The 22,972-nt window shown below is 41.2% G+C and overlaps 2 protein-coding genes across 3 annotated transcripts; one reads left to right on the forward strand and one right to left on the reverse strand.

The window, feature by feature from the left end:
- The first annotated feature begins 42 nt into the window (after positions 1-42).
- LOC105832347 (steroid receptor RNA activator 1) lies at positions 43-5,169 on the forward strand. 2 transcript variants are annotated; one of them, XM_012673199.3, is made up of 4 exons: positions 43-737; positions 815-973; positions 1,050-1,724; positions 2,421-5,169. In XM_012673199.3, the coding sequence occupies exons 3-4, from the start codon at positions 1,187-1,189 to the stop codon at positions 2,612-2,614; spliced, it is 732 nt and encodes a 243-aa protein (XP_012528653.2). In that variant the 5' UTR covers positions 43-737; positions 815-973; positions 1,050-1,186; the 3' UTR covers positions 2,615-5,169. The 2 variants fall into 2 exon arrangements, with proteins under 2 accessions (XP_012528653.2, XP_012528652.2); XM_012673198.3 differs by having other exon boundaries at positions 43-973.
- Positions 5,170-8,406: 3,237 nt separating this feature from the next.
- Positions 8,407-22,769, reverse strand: LOC105832348 (DNA N6-methyl adenine demethylase; the record flags this gene model as incomplete). Its single annotated transcript, XM_012673202.2, is given in 9 exon segments — positions 8,407-11,558; positions 11,740-11,894; positions 12,028-12,255; positions 12,337-12,690; positions 12,822-12,997; positions 13,281-15,837; positions 16,270-16,505; positions 17,469-17,700; positions 22,539-22,769. Coding segments are annotated over 9 exon segments (6,606 nt in total), but the record flags the coding sequence as incomplete, so codon positions are not given.
- Positions 22,770-22,972: the final 203 nt, after the last annotated feature.

Genomic DNA, 22,972 nt, shown 5'->3' on the forward strand with positions numbered 1-22,972 from the left:
ACGACGCGCATTTTTCGCGCAAACGAGGCGTTGTAAAGATTTCGTCTTTTTAGACATGTGTGGAAAAAACGTTTTATTTAAAATATACGTGTTGTCTGCGTGGAAAGAAAAACAAAATAAAAATAAAAGTAAGAATAAAAAATATAAAGATAAATGTTTTTTTTATTCTGAGGTATTTCGGAATTTACACATAAAAAAAATTCTGTCTTTGTAGTGTGATTCTTTTATGCCAACTAGGCACCATAAACGCGCGCGCGAGGCGCGCTATTTAATTTTTTATTTTTTACCTTTTAAAAATAAATTGCAACGACAATTGTATAAATAACCATCTATACAAATTTGACAGCTGTCAAAATTCAATTGCAATGACGGTTAGTAAGCGCAACGAGAGAACTATAATCAGCATCGTAGACAACTGTCAACAATAAAATCGGTAACATTTCCTTTTTAAAAGTGGAAACAAAAATTTTACAAAAAAAAAAAGAAAAACTAGTATGAATTATAAAGATATTTTGTATATAATTAACATGACATGTTAATATAACGAATTTCAAATTCACTTGTTGAACAGTTGAAGAATATTAACAAGTAAATGTCGGATCAGATTATAGTTTTCAAAAATTATGATCGCAAATATGTATTCGTCCGTGTTGCACGTTGCACTATCTACACCGGAAGCTCGGAACACGGAACACGCATGTGCGTGACATCTCGCTGTGTCCCGCGATGAGGAACAAGTATGTTGAATAATTTTTGTAGATGTATGCTTTATTAGCTATTAATATTAACGAACGATCTGCCGCATTGTTTAAAGCGGGATCATCGTTCGGTGAAAGGGAGTCATGTAGTCGTCAATGCTGCCATTGGAGTTCGAAAAGGAATGAGTTTTGACGTTTCGCTGATGGGTGCGATGAATGAGAATTTTTCAAAACGCGATTAACACTAAGGAATCCACCTGGCACAATGTTCCCCCGTACGTATCAAGGATATAAACTGATTTACGTTGATTTACGCGCGATTACTGACCGATGTGCGTTTTTTATTTCCAGATGTCGAGTCTAACCTATAAGTGTGGAAAAGAACGTGTCAAACGTGTAATTTTCCGTATAAGGATTTGAGAAGTAGGTTGAGGACGCTCGTTTTTCTAGTACAGAGAGGTGAAACGTACGTGAGAAAGAGAAAAAAAATGGAAGAAAAAAAAATAGACGAAATCTCGCCTTCGTCTTCGAGCGACATGGTCTCCAGCCAAAGATCATTGCCGACCACTTACGATCCCGGATGGAACGATCCGCCGGAGTGGGCACTGTCCTCGCAGCACAATTCGTCCGGGACTTCTACCAGGAGACTCCTAAACAAGCGAGTGGCGTTTCCGCTGTCATCCTCGCAGGCTTCTTCTCCAGAGATCGCTAGCCCGCTACCTCTGTCGAATATGCCACCTCCCATTCCGCAGTCTACCGCAGCTCCTACAATATCCACGGCACCTCATAAGCCTCTTCTGGCTCCTACCAGTAAAGACTGTGTGAAAATATTGGAGTCAGAAGATAATTTCGACAAGGATCAAGCTTTAATGGAAATATTGGCTAGTTTAGAATCTGTGATAACAGAGAAGATGGAAGAGAACAAGGCGAAGGAGATACGGAGACGATTGGACACTATGAAATCTAATTGGCTTGAGAATAAACTGAACGACACAGTGCAGAGAAACCTTTTGAATCTATCAAAAGGTTTAGGAAAATTCTTAATAATTAAATCTAGATCGCTCAAGTGTAATCATGCATATAAGTAGCTATGGTCCAGGCTGGATCTGGATGTGTAATATAATTTTGTATTCTTCCTCGTAATAGACTTAAAAGCTTATTTTTTCCTTATGTATATATCTATGATGTGCATGTAGATTGTACATAGGAACCTATACAATTTAACGCCGGTTTTGAATAGATAAAGTAAAGAAAAATATAGTCATAGAATACACTTGATGGCCTGTCATTTCATTGAAAAGAATGAGCGTATAATAACAAACAACACTTGGCTGGAATTGAATCCAAGATCTTCAATGTAACAGATTAATACGCTATCCACTATCACGCTCGCCTCAATTTTATATTTATAATAATTTTAAATATATTTTCAGTTTACGAAATTTAAAAATGTATTCAACATTAAATGTAAAATAATATTCTGTTAATCAATTTAATTTTATTGATATTATTTCTAATTTTATGATTGTGTTTCGAAACCGATTGTGTTCGGCGCGCAGTTTATAAAAAACTAAAAATGTATTATACGTATTAAAATTTACGTATAAAATGATATTGGGCACCAATATCCAGCTTCGACTATAGTTGGCGTTTCTTTACTTATTTATACGTTTATATTATGTATTAATATTATCGTGACAAATATACTAACTATATTTTCAGCACTGCTGAGGAAAGATGTCAAGGAAGCCGACAAATTTCACATTACCCTTATGACGCAACACGCAACTGCTTGTCGTACTTGGATGCCGGCCATCAGACATATAATTTTCGAATTGAAAAAGGAAAATGAGAACTCCGACGTTCCACAACCGGAGCAGTCGCCTCTGTTGTTTGTTGATACGAAGAAAAACTGAATTTATCGCCGAAAGCTAAGTTTATTAGATATTTAATAAAACAATTAAGAAATAATTGAAAGTTTATTTGTTGTGGCTTTTTATATGCCTACGTGCGGCTGCGCGTGATATTTTTATAAGGAGCGTGTCGAACGATCTGAAATATAAATATATCATCTATTGCAATTTATTATAATTATTTATTACAGGAATAAAAATGAAAGCAGTTGTATTCATAAAAGTTTTTTGTATTTTCCATTTCTCTCTTATGTATATTCACAAAGGACAATTACATCTGTCTTACCACATATCTTTGTCTAAATGTATTCTTACGTTGATAATAGTCATCGATAGCTAAAATCATTTATTTTATTACTTATGTGTAGTCATATACTCACACTACCGTACTTCTAAGCATACCTCAATCTTAAGACGGACACATCCATGCATCCTGAACGAAATTTATTACTAGCTTGAAACGTCCCCGTTTTGTTTTTCCTTTTTTTTAATCCGTGAAATGAGTTTTTTTTTATACCATTGCTTTCGCTGTCTCTACCTCCGTATCATCGTATAGAGAATTTGCGCTCGTGGCTGTGAGCCACGTGCACAAAAGTGCTAAGAGAGTTTATGGCTCTTAGAAAACTTACACTTATAACCGCCTTACTTATACGATCGCCTCTCTAATCATCAATATATTAAATTTTCTTCCATTCCTCGCGTAAATAAATATTCATAAATACAGGGGAGCGACGTGCGTGAAAGCTCTCTCTCTCGACTGTATCTTTTACTCCTTTTACCGCATTCACTCTTTTTCCCATTCTCACGCTCTCACTCTCACTCTCGCTCTCGCTCTCTCGGGAAGAACGTGTCTTCTCGCCAATATCCCGCGAGAAGCTGCGAAGGATCCGCCGAGAGAGGATCACATTCTCGCGCGTTTTCGCTCCCCCCCCCGCCCCCTCACCCGAATTTCGATTTAAAATTTCTCCGTAGTTTTATATCATCCAAAAATATATATACACATATACGTCGTGGTCGGCGTATACGTAACGCTAACAATCCTTACAACACATACATCTCCGCGGACTCGACAAACCGGCTTGACGGTCCACTATCCGTATTCATTCTCAAACGTCCCCGGCAAACGAGAACGCGATACCCGGCACTTTCCCGGGGGCCGACCGGTTCATCGATCACTTATGCCCGTATTCGTAGTCAAATCTTATATTTGAAGCCTCCCTAAGTTTACCTTTAGATGCTCTATGGATCATTTCATTGGCTACCAAGTATCTAAAGATGAATTTAAGGGGGCCTTAAGTGTAAGGCCTGACTATGAATATGGGTATTAGAGATTAAAAGCGTGTAAGCCGATTTCGCGGGACATATACATCGACTTGTCTGCTCCGTTTCGCTTTGTTTTTCCCTTTTTTTGTTTATTTATTGTTTGCACATTCATACGCATGCTACGAGCTATTAAAAAAATTTGCTCTCGCACCCCTTCCTTTCGCTCGTCCTTCTTCACTCGCTACATTCGTTCGTTCGTTCGTTCTCTCTTATTTTTTTTCTCGATTTTCTCGCTCGTTTTTTCATAAAAAACAAAATGGCATCTTTTTGGCATTGGAAGAAAAAATACACTCTTCAACGTTTATCTCTTATCATCTGCCGTCGTTCTATCTCTCGATCGTACCCCCCTCCTTCCTTCCCTCTCTTTTTCGCTGATTAATCAGATTTCAGATTTCTTTTTCTTCCTTGTACAGGGATCTACGTAACGACTCGTCGAATCGATTTGTTAAGTAAATCTCACGATACACCTCAGAAAAAAAAGCTGACGTTAAAAATCTTAATTTGATGTATTAGGTAAATTTCATGAAGAGACAACACTCTTCAATATCCGGGAAAACGTTCAGCTTTATTATGGCAAATTTGCGCCTCTAGAAATGATTGACCACTGTCGTTGCGTGTCAACCTGTACTTCGGACAGTTCGTTATCTCGCTCTTCGTGAACATCAATTATTGTTATTACAATTACGCCTCATCTAATCGTTTAACACTATTTTGGCATCGTCGAGCTGTATAATTTCCGAGCTTTCAACTTTATAAAAAGTTTATTTTTCTTTCTTCAAGCAAGAATAACGATCTTCGCGGTATATCTTATCGACAGTTTTTTTTTTTTGGAAGTATCGTACAATGGTGTCTTGGGGTGCATTTACACGTGCGTACACTTTTGGAAGTCAAGGGTGGAATTCCTTTTGATTTCCCTTCGTGATTGCGCGCGGGCGTCGCGAGAACCCGCGTTCCTCGGTAAAGCGTTTATCGATCCATGGATCGTGATTTGATTTTCGTCGCGAGAGACCAAAGGAGACGTTTCTTCGCGCGAGGAACGAATTTTGAGACGGTGGGACGATGGTCCCTTGAAGTCTGGCGACACCCGCTGAATCCGAAAGTCGTCACGAAACACTCTGACTTACAATTGAAACTCGGATGCGAAGACAGCCGCGTTTTACTATAGTATTGTCACTTCTGGCGGAATACGAGGAGGACAACAGCGTCTTGCTACGTACGTTAAAAAGAAAAAAAAAGAGGAAAGAAGAGAAAAAGCAACCACGCGGGGGGCTCGATGCTATTCTAAATTGTACTCTCATTATTATCGTCCTCGCTGCCCTTATTTATTTAGAAAAAAAAATGGATCGGTGTACCGCGCGGTGTGTCCGTGCGAAATTTAAGCGAAAGAAACGAGTGTCAAATTATTATCCCGCCTGAAATTATCCCGTCTCGTATCTATCACGTGATGAAGAAGAAGAAGAAGAAGAAGAAGTGGTGACGAACTCAGAGAACAGAGATACGCGTTTTTCTTTCTTTTTTTTTCCATTTGTCTTCCTTCCCTGGAGGGAAACCAGCACTACGGTCTATTCGTAGTCCAGTCTTATTTCAAGATTGGTTCGTCATAAAATAGTCTCAAATATAAGAACAGACCGCGAATATACCGGGCTAGAGAAATTCGATATGAGACATATCGCGACTTTCCCGTACGTCTGGGCGGGGAGCCCTGATTTTTGTCGACTGTGACGAAAACTGTCCCTTTTCATTTATTTATTCGTCGAGCGGACTTTACCGTGAAATTGCGCGAAGCGTTTGAGAGACGATAAAACAAAAGAGGGAAAAAAGAGGAACGCGCTCTGATTGAATATTTCTTTTTTTTTTTATCCCTGCCGATTGAAATTTGTGAGGCCGTTCCGAGCAATACGAGCGAAATCGACGTATTGGCGTATTGGAATTCTTTCGTGTCAATAGGAAACATCGATCAACCACCGGTGCACGGGAAGTCAGACAATCTCAACCGAAAGTTGTGCCGCCAGCTTGCCGGAAATAGAAAAAAACGGTACAACACCACGTTCTCAAACTTAATTAATAAATATATAATATACATTAAATTAGATTACATTACTAGTTATTACTGCTCGACATTATTATTATTAATATTATTATTATTATCACTATTACTATTACATGCGATAACTAATGAATGATAATATATTAATGATTCCTATAATACTCCAGTAGGCGAGGGTTTGGTCGCGTTTTGCTTCTTTCTTTTTTCATTCTACCGATTTGCGGATGCAAATGCAAAAAGGAAAGGTATAGAACTTGACTCGATAAACGCGAGCTCAAAATCAGAAGCCCTCAATTCACACCCTCCCTCCCGTTATGAGCCAAAACAGAAATTTTGCGCCTTAGAAATCTCTGTCGTGTTATGCCTATTTAAAAAATCGTAGACACGTCAAAAATAGCGAAAATAAATAAATAAGTAAATCTCCTCGGCTACTAAATCCTACTACAGAGAGTTCCGCTCGTCTTTTGAGCACACTTTTCTCCAATCGGTTTTCCGCGACAGGATTACCTTACTTACGTTACAACTCTGTTGTCGCTGAATGCAAATGATAGATAAACGCAGAAGCGAGAGCTGCTCTTCCCAGAAAGTTCTACCGTCCTACTTATTTGACCCTCGGCACTCCATAATTAATCTGCTAGCGCTTCGCCCAAAGCCATGCGAAGAAAACATCGTTTAGATTGCTACGAAGTAGATGATCTTCCAGACTCTCGATGAAGACCTGATCGAAGAGATCCAAGCCCAGAGTTCCGGATTACAATGCATAGAAAGTATGGAGTGTGAAGACAAGAGTACGGAAGGCGTACTGAAGTCCTGGTCGAAACATTTTTTTTTTTTAATCGATTAACGGAGATATGGAATGTACACCAACAAGAGCGTAATGGAACTAGAGAGAAGAGAGAGAGAGAGAGAGAGAGAGAGAGAGAGAGAGAGAGAGAGAGAGAGAGAGAGAGAGAAAGAGTGCACCTCTGATCTTGGTCCGGAAACTTCTATCGGAAACAAAAGCCTGGATATGCCCTATCAAGAGGATGTCGTATCGAAAAGATCCTCCAAGAGATCTCTCCACAATAACAATGGGCGTCTGATCCATCGAAAAGCCAATTAACACATCGCCAGAGGCCGTATCGGTTGGTCCTCAAAGGTCATCAGTAGGACCCTGTTGCCAGGCCATGTGCCGCTTACAACAGGCTTAGACTAAAAGACGATTAATAATATACAACTAAAATAGACGATATAGAGGACAAGCTAAAGTTACAGATCAAATCTTTTCGTTTTTCTACGCTGATACAATAATGCGTCGAATCTCGGGAATAACTGATCAAATTTCTTTTTTGTCGTATCGAACCAATTGACCTCTCGAGTACTTTTCTTTCATCTTGACGAGATGTTGGACGTAAACGTCATCACCCGTATTAAAAAATTTTTTTTTCCAATTGTATGAAAAATTAATTCGTACAATCGCCATCTTTGTACATTTATTGAATAATTTAGTTGCAAACGACAAGCTAGCGTGAAGTCACGCTATTAATTAATTGCTGGTTCGGGTAAAAAAGATCAAACGCGGTGGAACAAGTGATAAGGGAAGAAACGTCAAGAACGATGAAGACAACACCGTGGCGTGTTCAGCATATATACCGCCGACCATTAGATACACCCCTACCTACGCGTCACGTGATTGTTAGATAAATGCTTTGTACTCAGCCGACCCGAAGGGCGCATGGTTAGTATTATATCGCATGCCACTTGAATTAATCGTACTTAGTGTACTTAGCTATGAGTACAAACACGTAAATAAATACGAGAATAAGAAGCGAAATGTACAAAGGCTAAAAATCAGAGATATACATTACATATCATTTAATTAATTTAAAGATTTGAGATCATTGTATCGTGTGTCGTCGTCTGGATTTTTTTTTAGGATTGTGCTTGGACCTTTGCGAAAAATCGTTTAATTAACGAATATAAAAAAAATCGTTCTCGGAACTATCGGCTCTTTCTTTTGACTTCGACAGATTTCCGAAGAGAAATGTGGAATCCATTGTTTTCGTTAAAACCCAAGAGTTTGAATAATTAGAATAATTAAAACATAATACATCAACATAATTAAAAAATAATATATCAACATTGCGATAAAAAAATAAAATATAAGGTATTCATTTAATACTTTAAAATGTAATATAGGAGTATATAATCTTATAATTTTATAATATTATATCTCCATTTTAATCAAATTATATAATTATATATTTAATAAAATATAATTAATGTAATATAGATATATAATAGAATATATACCATTATATAATTTTTAATTACAATATAATTTTACGTTACAAAACTCCTTTTAATTATATTTAATTTAGATAATCAATATTTCTCTATGATATTCATGTATGTGAATACCATTGTTTAGTTGTTTATCTTTTTCTTTCTTACGAAGTCTTGGAAAGGTACGATAATTCTGAGATCACATCGTGCAAGTTTTCTTGGGTGTCTTGGTGTGCATATACGTTCAATGTGTGCTTTTACGTGTACGTGTGATATCGCGTGATTCATCATCTAGACTTCGACTAGCTAGTAAGATTACAATTCTACCAACACGAAACCGTTATACGTAGCGATATTACTTAAAGTGTACAGGGTCAGAATACGAAAATCTTCGTATCAAAGTCTTCGCAAGGCGCAGCTTTTATCGGAGCTTTCCTGATACGTCAATAGCCTCGATTATTACCATTGTTTCGATTTTGCAGCTTCTGCCTCGATTACGAGTCTTTTTCGAGTTCAACTCAGTAAAAAGTCAGTATAAAACGCGAGCCCCGACAAAGGATGGTGTAGTCCCGGCGAGGCTTTCTTCAAGCACGTTTTTGTGGCTATGTTTAAATCTTGCGTAAAACTCGAAATAGAAAAATGGCAGTGCAAAGTGTGTGTTTCTCGTTTTCGGAATAACTAACTATAACGATAATAACAATATAAAGCCTCTCATGGTAAAATCGCCGCCTCGTCATTTCATCCTCAAACGGATTTATCGCAATTCTTCTTCGGAATCTTGTCTCTCGAATCCTTTAGTCGATTCGATTTTTGATGGAATATTTCGGTACAGGTTTCGGTCATCGACGATCAAAACTGTACCGTCCGACTTCGACTCATCCAATCGCACCACCTTCTTGGTATGGTCCAGTTATCATACAGGGATGCATCGGGAAGAGCGTTGTCCAAGTCATCGTGGTATAAGTAGGTGATCTCATCATGAACTGTGAACTGGGAACATTTGGAATGTGCGAAAGTGGTGGAAGTGGTATCGTTTTCTCGTTTGTTGTATTAGGACTCGTCGTGGTGGTTAGAGTCGATGGATTGGTCGTTGATGTGGACGTATTACTGGTCGATGTTGTGATACCTAATTTTCGCAATCGCATCTTTTCCTCCCATTCGTCCCAACCATGCTTGGGTCTGTTTAAATTGCGATGCTGATAGAACACCAAGCTGATCCTAGTCGGATTGAGACGATTGGGTTTCTTCAGTGCGGTGGTGGCGTGCATTTCGTGTTTCGCGCACTCGAAGAGTACGCTACCGTGGCTCAGAGCGATCGCGACACCACCCATTTGCGGATCTTTGAAGCATTCCTCGTTCTCGGAATAGTCTGCTATTTCGCCGAGTGGCTCCGCCTTTGGAGGAGGCTCTGGCAGGACAGGAAAATAAGACGGCGGTCCGTAAATATCCCATCGCGGCGTGTCCCATCTCGTCCAACCGGAATTCAAACCTTGATACGGTGGATTCAGGCCCTGATACGGATATTGCGACGAGAAGCAACCTTCGCGTTTTGGTTGCTGATAGAATTGCTCCGGGGTCTGATATGATTGATGATGATTATAGTTGTAACCTTCCCATGAATTCGCATAAGGTTTTTCGAACACTGGATAGGTGGGATATCCATATTGAGGAAACGTGTGGTGACTTAAACCGGGCACAGTGTGAAAATCTTGTTTTATCTCTTCGGACCATGCGAGAGAATTTGGATTAGAATTAGACACTTCTTGCTTATTATCATAAAATCCTTCTCGCAATTTATCGTCCATGCAATTATCCCTCAATTGATTCGATACACATCCATTTTGAATCATGTTACTATTCGGAGCGAAAACAGGCTTTGATTCCGGCGGTTTTAAAAATGTTCTAGCCAAAGGATTTGGATATGCATTGGGCTCCGCAGATGGATTCTGATTAGATATCGTTCGCGAAGGTGGTCTTCCTTTTGGCACTCGGAATGGTGATGGTTCAGATGATGTTTCCCAAGTAGCAGTTTTGGTATGGTCCGACTTTGTTTGTTTGCAGACCCAGATTCTCTTATCACTTGTCTGGTCGAATTGTTGTGAATTTTTAACTTGATTACACCATGAATTCGCTGTATTCCAATTCTGTGGGCAAGAAACTTGATCGGAAGATGGGGATGAAGGATGATTGAAGGACTTTGATTCCGATTGTCTTTGCGCGTAATAAATGGATTTTCGCTGATCATTCGCGCATTGTGCGTCATTTCGCTGTTCTGGCAAATGTAACGAATTATGCCCCAAAACATTCGAGTTCGGAGTCTCCATAGATTTATAATTACTATTGTCTGTGTAAGAGAATAAATTCGACGTATTACCGTCGTAATATTGATTATGATAGCCAGAATTTATGGATGATTGCATCTGTTTCGATGGAGAGAGATGCTGCACTCTATTTGAAAACGTTTGTTCAACTTGTGGCCTCACTGGCGACTGATTTATCTTGGATGGAATGTTTCGATGCGTGGTATCCATGCCAAGCGATGGATTGAAAGAGCCAATTTTTGACGAAGGACAATCATTTTGTCCGTTGACAGAAGCGGCGTAAATTCCAAAAGCCATTTGATGATCATAATTATTTTCCATGCTTGAATGTTCTAATCCTTTTAACGGAATCATTTTTGGGTCCTGAGGCGTCGCGGTACAACTTCTGGGTGATGGGCTATAAGATATCTCTCCCGATATGCTTACGTGCGAACGAGGCGAAACGGAATGAGTTCTAGGTGAACTCCCGTAACATCCTCTAGCCGAATCCATTGGAGAATTAGGTAGGTTCCTCGAGCCTGGTCTGTGCTCCTCTTGAGAGACGGTACTTCTAGGTCTAATATCATCCAAACTGGTACTGTCTGGGTCCACTTTGTCTTTCTCACCAAATGAAGGATATTCTCCCCATGGATTCAACCAATTACTTTTACGCTGTTCAAGCCAGCCGTTTCGGTTCCACTGTTGCTCACCTTGGTATGTTCCCCATCCTTGATACATAGATACCGGACTGTCTAAAACCGTAGATGATACCTGAGAGCTTTGCAGCTGCGCGTCAATTCCTTCGAACATGGGCGTCATCTCCAGTGTTAATTGCGATTGAAGCTTAGAAGAGTCTGCGTGTCCCGGCGAACGCCCGGAATCGATCATTTTTTCCATTTTGACTGCATCCTTTTTGCTGATCTGAATATCCGGTTCATCTTCTTTTCTTTTCTTACCGTGACGTCTACACGGCTGAAGAGGCACTGATCTAACTCGAACCTCGCAGGGATATCTAAACAAAAGATAAAATTCACTTTATTTTTATTCTTCTTTGTTAATTTCACAAATCTTACTATATATTTTCAAAAGATAAAAGATATATATATATCAAATCCTTCGGTTTACAATGCAATTAATTTTTATATAACTTATTTCGAATATTTAAATTTTCGAAAATTAAAAAAAATACTAACTTAGTTAAAAATTCAAGAGCACCAGAGCGAATCTTCTTTTCTTGCCCTTCCTTTGAACCGAATTCGTCTGTGTCGTCCATTATGTAAAGAGGTAGCACATGTAATTGTTCATCTTCGGCTTTCGATAATGTTCGATGTTTTGTCAGAGAAACTACCTAATAAACGCAACAGTGTTACAAGTTAAAAATGTTATAATAAAATAATAAGTTTTATTTTTTTTTAAATATTGTAAAGAAACATATTACAATATTATATCGATGTATCAAATTAAGCTTGGGATTTACATACCACGGTACATCCGTTATTCATGTTGTGTAGATCCCGATGGGCGTGTGCACAAAAATCAATGCAAGCTGTAACACCGGAAAAGGGTCGACCTGGTTTAAATCCTAAACGACATTCGCTCGCGTCCCGTTCAAATTGAGTTTGATTATTGAAAGCCTCTGGCGCAAGACTAAGATACAAAGGTGACAAAAGCGTCGCTAGAACATGCATTCTCTCTTCAACTTCTTGTTCCTGTAAAACAATTCTTTCATTATAATCTGTAATCGGTTTTCGAGTTTTTTAGTCATTCAATTTAATTTCAAGATGATTTACCTCCGATCGTACAGACAGTCGAAATTTTCGGACGGTTTTACTTCTGGCATATTTGCAACCATTATAGTACATTGACCAGGAGCAGCCAAAGGAAAAGCTGGCGCCACAGGTATCGGGATCGAGTCCTTGACACGCACAAGTTCGCGGTTCATTGGTACCGCATCGTCTGGTAGTTGGAAGACCAAATCGATTGAGCTTATGACTTAAGAGAGTGTAAATGCGATCCGCTTCGTGAGTCGGTACTCCTTCCCAGGCAACCATAGCTACGACGATCCAGGCGGTTGGACATTTGTGACCTTGACGATGTTTCACCACAGTTAAGATTTTCTCATCGATGCCGGATCGTCGAATGATCTAATAAATTATTGATGATGTAATTTTGTGTAAACAAAAAAAAAAAATAAACGCTGTTGATACAATGCGTTTTTCTTTCTGACATTATCTTTAATCGTTGTTAGCTATACAACTGTTTTGAGAAAACTTACCCACTTGGCCATTGGACACCCTTGCGTAGTTTTGCCCTCCTTGCCGGTATAGACGACTTTTTCAAATCTTATTGCGTCGCCCTTAAGGCCAGTTCTTCGTTCGAGATCGTTCCGAAGATCAGGAAGGCTCGCAGCTGCCCCGAGATGAGTGTAGTACGAACCGGGCTCTGGTGGACCTTGTGATTGAACCACATTTTATTTACGAGTGACTGAATCTTTACATAAACAACAGAAGAGGAAACATTTATGCCGCGAATGTAGTAGATAATATCCTTACGAATAGAAATTACATAGTATGCCCATCTCCCTCCGGATTTCAGGATACATAATCGACCAGTGTAGTTATTAACATTAAAAGGTACACTAATACGTTTATAACTTTCTTGTGCTCTTCGTAATTAATATGCTTTCTTGTTACTAATATAATATGAAATAATATAATACAAAATTGTAACTCACATTTGTCGGCGGGGAAACAGTTGCAGTCCGGTACTTCGGTCCTGACATTGTTCTTCAGTTTGTCCAAGTGGTCTTGTACCTTTGTCGTCACAGTCGTGGTTGGAGTATGTGGACTATGCGGTCCTTCGTTCTTTAACTCAGTTTTATCTGAGGAATCGGCCAATATTTCATCCTTGGTTTGGAGACCTTGACAACAGCCGTCTCTTAGATGTTCGGCAGTCGGCTGCTCTGTCCCGCCTCTTCGACAGCACCACGAACCAATTCCCGGTGAAACTTTAGCGGGACCACCGTCGCCGCGAAATTTATAATCTTGAGTAATCTCTTGACTCTCTTCGCTCTTGACGATGTTGGACGCTTCATGAGATACGTTGGCCTGATCTTCGGTGTTCTCCTGTTTAATCACACGATCAGGATTGCATTTATCTGGAGAAGATGTATGATTGGCAACATTTGTCTTCAGAAAATCCAGATTATCATTTTTCATTCCCTCATTTTCCGGAATTTTCTGGGACCTTTCAAAAGACGTGTCATTAATTTGATCCATACACAATCTTTGTTGGAAAGACTTGTCATCGATGTCTTGATCTTCATTGCTTCTCCCTTCTACCCCCCAGGAATGTTGAAGCTTGTCTTTGTCGCATGATTGACTCTTATTTTCAGCGGTAAGCTTCATAAAATTGTCAAAAGCTGTCATTCCATTTTCCGGCAACGTGGAATTGTCATCTTTATTACTGATGTCATTGTGATTATGTTCTCCTTCCGTCCATTCCCATAAGCCACCACCGTCGGGTAAATTATCTACCCGAGGGTGGTGGCTATGCGATAAAAAATTACCGGTCAAATTTTCATTAGGTTGCGACATTGAAATAATGTTTGTCTGGTTGATAAAATGATCTGTACGTTTCTCTTGCATCTTTTCGTTATTTTCGTGCGCATCGCGTACTTGATCGTCCGTTGAATATTCTGAAGTGGATCCATTATTTGTGTTAACGTGTTGCGATTGCATCTGATGATGTTGATGAGTTTGCTGCTGATGTTGTTGCTGCTGTTGTTGCTGCTGCTGTTGCTGTTGCTGCTGTTGTTTGTTCAAAATCATCGATTTCAGTCGGCTATTGAGATTCACTCGATTAGATTGAGCATAGACATTACTTTCCGAATTATCTTGATTCTCCGGGAATCCGTTCGGTTTGCTAGTATCTACTGTTGCTTGTTGTTGCCACGGAATTCTCTCTCCTGAGTTTTGCATGTCCTGCTTTGTCGCCTGTTGACCCCAAGTCGGTTGAGTTTCTGATGCAGAATTTACAGGCGACCAAGACATTTGATTGTCCAATTTATTTTCCTGTTGCAGCTGATTTTGCCACTGATGGCTTGGAGTCCGTCTAGGACTGGGCTGCGAATCCTGCCATTGTTGCTGCGGCTGTTGACTATTATCACTTTTTATGCTATTTGGTGACCAATTCGGTTGACTAGTCGGCGTGTCGGGCCACGATATTTGATTGGACGGCGTAAGTCTGGGATTCTGCTCCATCTTGGTTTGCTGTGGCCATTGTTGTTGTTGTTGTTGTTGCTGCTGCTGTTGTTGTTGCTGCTGCTGCTGTTGTTGTTGCTGCTGTTGTTGCATCTGCTGTTGTTGCATCTGCTGTTGTTGCATCTGCTGTCCAGAAGGCGTCAATCTCGGATTCTGCTGAGATCCTTGCATCTCCGGACTATTCTGTTGCCAGTTGCGCTGGCCAGAAGGTGTCATCCTCGCAGTTTGTTGAGCATTACTGTGTTGGTCTGACAGCTTCGGAGAATGTTGTAACCAGGTCTGATGTTGAGACGGTTGTTGATTGGATGGCGTCAACCGCGAGTTTTGCGGGTCCCTGAGTTTCGGACTCTGTTGCGACCAGTTTCCCTGAGTTTGTTGTTGCTGGTTGTCGGATTCGGACCACGACTGTGGTGTTTGCGGTTCCTTCACGCTTCCGGACTCCCAGCTCATGTGACTCGCTGGTCTTGGCAGTTCCTGTGGCTGCATTTGAGTAGTTTGTTGTTCCACCTGTGACTTCATGTTACCTTGCATATTTTGCTGTTGCTGCTGCGGTGGAAGCTTCTGTGGCTGTTGCATCGCTCCTTCTTGCCAATGCATATTGCTGCCAACACTGCTGCTCATTTTTCCGCTTGTATTTGACCAAACATGTCGTAAACTATTATCAACCAGCGATTGTTGCTGTTGCATTTGCGTTTGCTGGTGATGTTGCTGTTGTTGCTGTGAAACCATTTGCCATTGGTTCTGCGCTGATTGCTGACCCATTTCCACGTAGCCTGGATATCCGTTAGAGTTGTGTAAACTCTGTGGGTCCGGTTGAAGTGGATACCCAGGCATCTCGTTTCCCGACACGTTGGTGGCAGCAATCGTCGCGAATCCTTTTACTTGCGTGTCCGCGGTGGTTTGCTGCTGCTGCTGTTGCTGTTGTTGCGGCTGCTGCGGACCTCCTTGTTGTTGTTGCTGGCTATCCATGTGCACCGAGCTGCTGCGACTCGTCGGAGTTGTCGATGGAGGTGGTGCCATTGTCACGTCCTGCAACAAGCCCCGTTTTGCGATATGTAGCGTTCGCGTTGCAAATGCTTCGTACAATTCTTTAGAACGGCTATCGAAATAGGGGCAAATGCGAGAAAATCGTAACAATTGTATAGTTGTATAAAGTAGAAGTCTAAATGTGGAGCTTTAGATCCGGTTTCACAATATATACAGAACAATTCAATATATAAAATAAGGAAAACATGGTCTTTAATGGTCTTTATTTAGCATATTGACCTGTTTTTTATTCCCTGTTCTCTATTTCGTTCATTGTGTTTGAGTCCTAAGAAATCTTTTGGGTCATCCTTTATACTACAGGTAGAATTTCAGGTAATATTTACACAAAGAGATGGATCTAAACTCCGAACGTAAAGAAAATTACTAGTCCGAGAATTTTTTCATCCCATCTCGTATGTAATCAAAGATACTCACTTGTTGTTGATAGCCATTCACATAGTCTTGTCGCTCGTAAGAGACTGATTGGTTAGCGGTGGCCGAAGGGTCTACAAATTGTCCATTCAACTGCCTCGTAGGCGTCGGAACCACTGCTTGTCCTCCGACAGGAGTCAGTGGCGAAGGTTGTCCCGTAATGGTATACTGTCCTGTCGTTCCGGCCCGTTGAAATGCAGACTGATCCGTCGTTATAAACGTCTGTTGTTGGTACGGAACTATAACATTGAAATTAACACGTTGTATTACAGACACGTAATCTTACGTAACGTGACACAAAGTCATGTTCTATGAAGAACGTTTATAAAAAGATGACAAGAATTATGAAATGTCAAGTGGAATGAGCCGTAATAACTACAAATTTTTTTTGTAATTTTTATTATTTATTATAAAATTCGGACACTGTCATATCTTTTTTTATGGATAAAAATTAATGTACAAATATAACATATCAACAGGATACACACGATAAAAACATTTTAGAAATAAATTATTTTTTATAAAAATCTTTCATGCTCTAAATATTCGAGAAAAAAAACAGTTAATTTATATTATAAAAAAAACTTCGCATTTGCATGTCAGCTTTGATGCGTACAAAACAAACTACAGTGTATCTTATTTTTAAATAAATACATAATAAATAATGTGTGCAAAATTAATTTCTAACACGCAGAAAATATATATATTTTCTTATTGATCAATAGTTGTAAGAACATTAAATCAAAAGCACTCGAGATCTGATTTAAACTTAGTCCTTATGCAATTCAAGACAATATTTATAGCTCATTTCATTTAGCAACTCCTCCAATTTCATTGTCAGTTTGCACACGGAAAAAAGGGTTTCGCTAAAGTATGTAAAAATTTAGAAAGTACCTAAAATTTAACTGAACACACATCTGATTAAAAGTAATTTTATTAGTCAAATTAATTATGTAGGGCAATTAAGCTGGTTGCCAGAATGTCCAAACTTTTTGCACCTGTTCATCAGGCTTGAATGTCTTTCATAATTTTGACGGCCCAACAAATTTATTTTCAGAGACCTACATCCAGCTAAATTGCCCAACATAATTAATTTGACTAATAAGATTATTTTCAGATCTGTGTTCCCAATAGTTCCCAGAGAGCTATCATGCGTACATTGTTAGCTTCATATCGCTGCTAATCTCGTTTGGATCACTCACCTGGTTGAGGATGATAGGGCGCCGCGGTGCTGTACTGAGTGTGATACCTCAACTCATCGAGCTGGTTCGGCGCGGGTATCTGCTGAATGAATTGCTGAGGCGGCCACGTTGGTGGTGTCGTTTCGACTGCCACAGCGCCTACCGGTCCTTGATGCCAAACTGTATTTCCAAATCCAGCCGCGGGACGGAAACCGGAGCCGCCATCCCCGTAAAATGGCACAACTCCGGGTGACTGCGCACAGAGAGAGAGAACGGAAGAAACGTTTAGCATCGTTTTCTTCAGAGCGCGAAGTTTTCTTTGTTATTAACGCGTCGAAGATCGAGGACCAAAGTATGACGAAACAAATCTTGTACATTGGAGCTAGGCATTTTACCTTGCGCTGTGCTTCAGACGGTTAGACGCAATTCCCGTGTATGTACATATTTTTTTTTTTCATAAAATTATTTTGTCGTATAATAGTAAATAACAGTAACGACGATAATGGCAATCGTCCGGGATAAAATGACGCGTCGGGCGCGTAAAAATGGAGCTGCGCGAGCTGTTCACTTTCGTTTATTTTCGTTCGCCCCGGCGGCGGTTGCTCTCTCCGGCTTCGCCTCTCTGTTCTCCCGTGTTTCTCCGTCAACGAGACAGAATGAGGGAAGAGGAAGCCCGGCGGCGAGCGGGGGACGAAGCGACGGTAGAGAAAAAAAAGGACGTACCCGAGGCACATACACGGCGAGGCAGAGAGGATGCCGTCCGCAGCGATGCGAGTCGAAGGAGAGAAAGAGAGAGAGAGAGAGAGAGAAAAAGAGAGCCGGCAACCTCGCGCAGCCAGACTGTAAAACTTTGTGCAAAACGAGAAGGCAGAGTCAGGACGATTGGTTCTCGTCCGTCCGTTTACCGAGGCCGATCTTTTGTCATCCGTTCACGCAGCCCCGATTGCTCCGGTAAAATACGCGAGCGGCGACGACGACGACGGGACAGAAACTTCGGCGAGCAATTTGGGCCCTATCTGTTTCGCCGTTCGCGCCTAGCGACTGCGAGATGCAAGGGCACTGATTAAAACGGCGCTCGTAAATGAACGAAGGGCCTGAAATTCAACGTTTTCATCGTATACGCGTATACGCAGAAGATGCGACGGTTCGTCGACTGACGGGAGGGAGCTTAACTGACACATTTAACGCGTTGTCGCGCACACGAGCTATTGAAACAAATGGCTCGTGCTGAACGTTCGATCGTTCTCGAGAGTCGTGTTCTCCCGAAGCTCGGGGAGAAGTCTCGTCCCTTTCTCCTCGGTCTCTCTCTCTCTCTCTCTCTCTCTCTTTCTCACTCTCTGAGAACCCTCATAGTGGCCGTGAATCGGTGTTTGTGGTCGAGGCTGATAGCGTCGAAGAGAGCCGGGCGTCTCGCCAAGCGTGGCACGGGGATTCCTCCTCGGTATCATTCTCTCTCCTTCTCTCCATTTTGCGCACACACATACACACACACACACACTCTCTCTCTCGTATACGAGCACGCGCGCGTGCTTTCTCTCCCTCGGGGAGAAAATCCTTCCGTTCTCGTGGCATCGTGACCTAGGGCAACCTAAGACCCTGGCGTGATAAAACGGAACGTTCTGTGACAGCACCCAAACATGACCCTCGGGAGGAGCCAAGTTGCCCTTCCGGTGGTTATATTCGCGGGAGGGTTCGTTGACCCCGGCCGGTCGCCCGGCACTTTTCGCCCGCTGTCACCCGCCTTTTCTCCCCTCGATCTTGCCATTTGATCGATGTAACACGATGCTCGTCTGGATCTCAAAGAGAGAGAGAGAGAGAGAGAGAAATTTTCAACGCACACGGGAGGGAGAAGCGCGGAGGGATGGGAAAAGGGATGAAGAGATACACGCGCGGATAGGTGCCGCAGGTCCCTCTCGCTTTCAGCGGGCGCTCGCGTGCGGCTAAACCGCATGTACGTGTGGCGACGGGGGACGCAATTCGCAATTTGCGCGCGGCCGCCAACGATCGGACGTCGGCATTTCGCGGTTTCGGTTTATTGCATAATTGGGCGCCCCCGACGGGCGTCCCCCGCGCCGTAACGTTGATTCCTTTATCGCCGCGGCATTAGCAATTATCGTGTTGCGCGCGACGCGCGACACCGAACGCGTTTACCACGTACGGTCGGATATAGCCGCGCGTTTAAACGCGCGAAATGTACAATTAACGCCGGGCCGCGGACATCAATGAGAATGCCCACACCCCGCGTTTGAACGCAACGCGGTGAGAGAAAGAGAGCGCAGCACGCGCACACGAGCGGATTACATTTTCTGCCCGTGACGTATTTCGCGAGTGTATAAGTTTATCACGCTATACGTCTGGCCGCGATATCGATATTGCAACGATAAAGCTAACGATAGACATTTCTGTGCACGCATCGGACACCACGCGAGACATATCGTTATGCAAATTGGGATAACCGCGGCTGCACGTGGCAACGTTCCGATTAATTGACAATTTCGATTCAGGCGAATTAATAGTATATTTCGCGATTATGCGTCTCGATGTTGGAATTTAGTCGCGACTTTTGGTGCAATTTTTTTCATTGAAACCTATCGTCTTTTCTCGCAGTTTCTCGCGGAATAAATGACATGTAATAACATTTATTACATGTTAGTCCAGTTTATGTTACGTGGAATACACACACACACACACATATATATAAAAGATCGTGTATAACATTACACAGGTAAAATTCGCGACATCTAGATTAGCATAGAAGCTAAGAAATGAGAGAAGTGACGATCGAGAAAATCAACCGAAAAATGACCCGCAAACCTGTCCTAAGTAGACACGGATTGGATTCGGTCATTAAATGTGGTACGTACGTGGGACCTCTCTGCTCGTATTAGGAATTTTAAACAATTTAATAAAATATCTCTAAATGTACCTGTGAGTGCACCTTGAGACTGGAATGTATAATAGCTTGTGTTATTTGGTTCCAATGCGCTAGTTACTTTGTCCCAATGCTGCAGATGCCTATTCCATTATAAATCACTTTTCCTTTTATAAATAAATCACTTTTGGGATCTATTGTGAGTTGATAGGTAACAACAGATTCAAAAGAGAATTATAATAAATGCCTGAATGTTGATCTTTAGTGACATGAATAGAGTAGGAATATTATTTATCTACAATTTGCAATTAAAATCTTTAGATACATTTATTTGGATTGATTAAACAGCAATTTGCAGTTCGCAATCCGAATCCAATTTGCGTCCGAAAGTGTAGTGTGCCACGGACTTAAAACATCCGTTCAGAATTCAAAGAGATTCAGGTTAAGTCCGATTTTTGAACTTATACGAAAAATGACACATACGACCGCAATGAGTTTGACATCGTTTTAAAGTTTATTAAACGCTTATTCTAAGTATGTAAAGAAAACCTCTTCTGCCTAGTTCTAACAAAGATCTTAAAATCGTTCCAAAAGAATTTTAAAACCAATTAATAATAACAGATAACGTTATGGATTATATAACATCATGGTTATACAACAAGTCAAATAATTATTTCCTTCATTTTTGACTACTGCGCGGGCTATTTTTATCTGACGATCAGATCATATAAAACTTAAACTTGTCGATTGGTTTGAAATAAATCGTTGTTTTTAAAACAGCTTCTGACAATATTAGATCTTTTGGCACGCTTGTTGAAACTCGACAGAAGAGATTTCTGAATATTTAGAATTAGCGCTTCATAAAGTTTAAAATGATGTCAGACTGATTGGGGCCCGACTGGACCCAAACGGGCTAAAGGGACTGCAGGTCAGTTTTTTTCACACGAGTTAAAAAATCGAGTTCCTGGCTGGGGTAATATATTTTTCGCAACAGGATTCTGGAGAGGAAATCCTGTAAATATCTGTTTGTTAACATATTTAAGAGCTGCATTTCGAAGTAATGGCGCGTAATTCGACAAACTAGAAAATGTATATAAAATCTCGTACGTACGAAATTTTCTTTTGAACACTAAGATCCGCTATGACTGTCGTTGGCATTTTCTTGATTTTAATGTGATAATTGTAAAAAAAAAAGAGATTTGTGCCAATAAAGCGCAGACGCAAAGAAAAAATAAATTTTAGTAGCAAGATTACGGAATCTTCTTGCCGGCGCAATACGCGATATGCTGCAGTATCTCTCTTCCCGATATATCGATTGGTATATTTAATTAAAGAATACACACGTGGAGAGTTTCGCGCGTCGCATAGATGGCGCATAGGAGTCATTTGTCATCGAGAGTCCTCCCTCGCGATTATTTCAAGGAATCGCGATTGCTCTCGTGTTCCTTATTCGCGCGAGCAAGAGAGACGGCAAAAATAATTAAAATAATTAACATTGACAGCCGAGAAAGATAGAGCGGCATGCATTAAAGGTGACTCTCCATATAGGAATACCGCGAGGGTGGCCTCTACCACCGGCGTACCCCTGCGACGCGAGTGGCTACCCTTGCGAGCGGCTTCTATCGTATCGTTACTCTCCTGCTCCACCTCTTGATACCGCTCGCTTTTCATCGCTCTCTCTTTCTCTCCTTTCGTCCCCGGGATACGTCGCTCTCCTCTTCCCCTCTCTCACTCTCACTCTGTCTCTCCTTCCCTGTCTCTCTCCGTCTCTCTCCGGTAGGTCGGTGGTTCCTGTTCCTGCGGGTATTGATTCGCGTTGGCGGCCGGTCACCGCCCCCGCACTCACTGTCTGCCGGTAGTCTACCCTTGCCCTCCATGTTACGCCGCTATTTCGGCAGTCGATTCCTTTGCAGTCATGGACCGTCGCGAGCAACGTCGCCCCGCGAATAAATTATCTTTACATGTTACCCTTACATATCCTAATTGACCCGATTTGATCTTTACAGGGCGATCTTTATAAGGTCTTTTTATTTATATTTTTAATTTTTCTTAATCCAGCGTCTAATGTCCTATCTGGCGCGTATCTTGGCATATCTTACAAGTTTTAGTTTTTTTTTTTAATCGTAATAGCATCTATTGTAACAGGGCAGGGAACGATGGGGCGAACGATCGTCTTTCGCGTAATTTGAACAGTCTTGATAGAGAGGCTTAAAACTTACCATAGAGACGACAGGTGGTGGCGGGTTGCCGTTTCTAAGGGCGCCCGTTTGTTGGTTCGCCGCGGGATTGAGATTGTCCTTGGTTTGCTGCATGGGATCTGCCTGGTGCAAAGGTTGTTGCGTTTGTTGTTGATGTTGTTGCTGCAAACCACCAATACCACCCTGCGGACTACCGAGACCAGCTGGTGCGCTATCAGGTGTGCTGACCTGCCGTGCGATCTTCCGGTAACTCTGCAACAAAACATTTGTTCTCCTTATCGCATCTGTGTAAAAAAAACAAAAAAAAAAAAAAACAAATCGCAGGAAACTCTACAAGTTTCAAAAAGAAATTTTAATGCGGATTCTAAAATAAATTTGAACGGTATTCGCGTAGCACAAAAATCTTGTCCGCATATAAATTTATTCTAGATTGGAGAGATTCGCTAATTCCACGT

The sequence above is a fragment of the Monomorium pharaonis genome, unplaced genomic scaffold, assembly GCF_013373865.1.
Source record: "Monomorium pharaonis isolate MP-MQ-018 unplaced genomic scaffold, ASM1337386v2 scaffold_235, whole genome shotgun sequence".
Taxonomy (NCBI): Eukaryota; Metazoa; Arthropoda; class Insecta; order Hymenoptera; family Formicidae; genus Monomorium; species Monomorium pharaonis.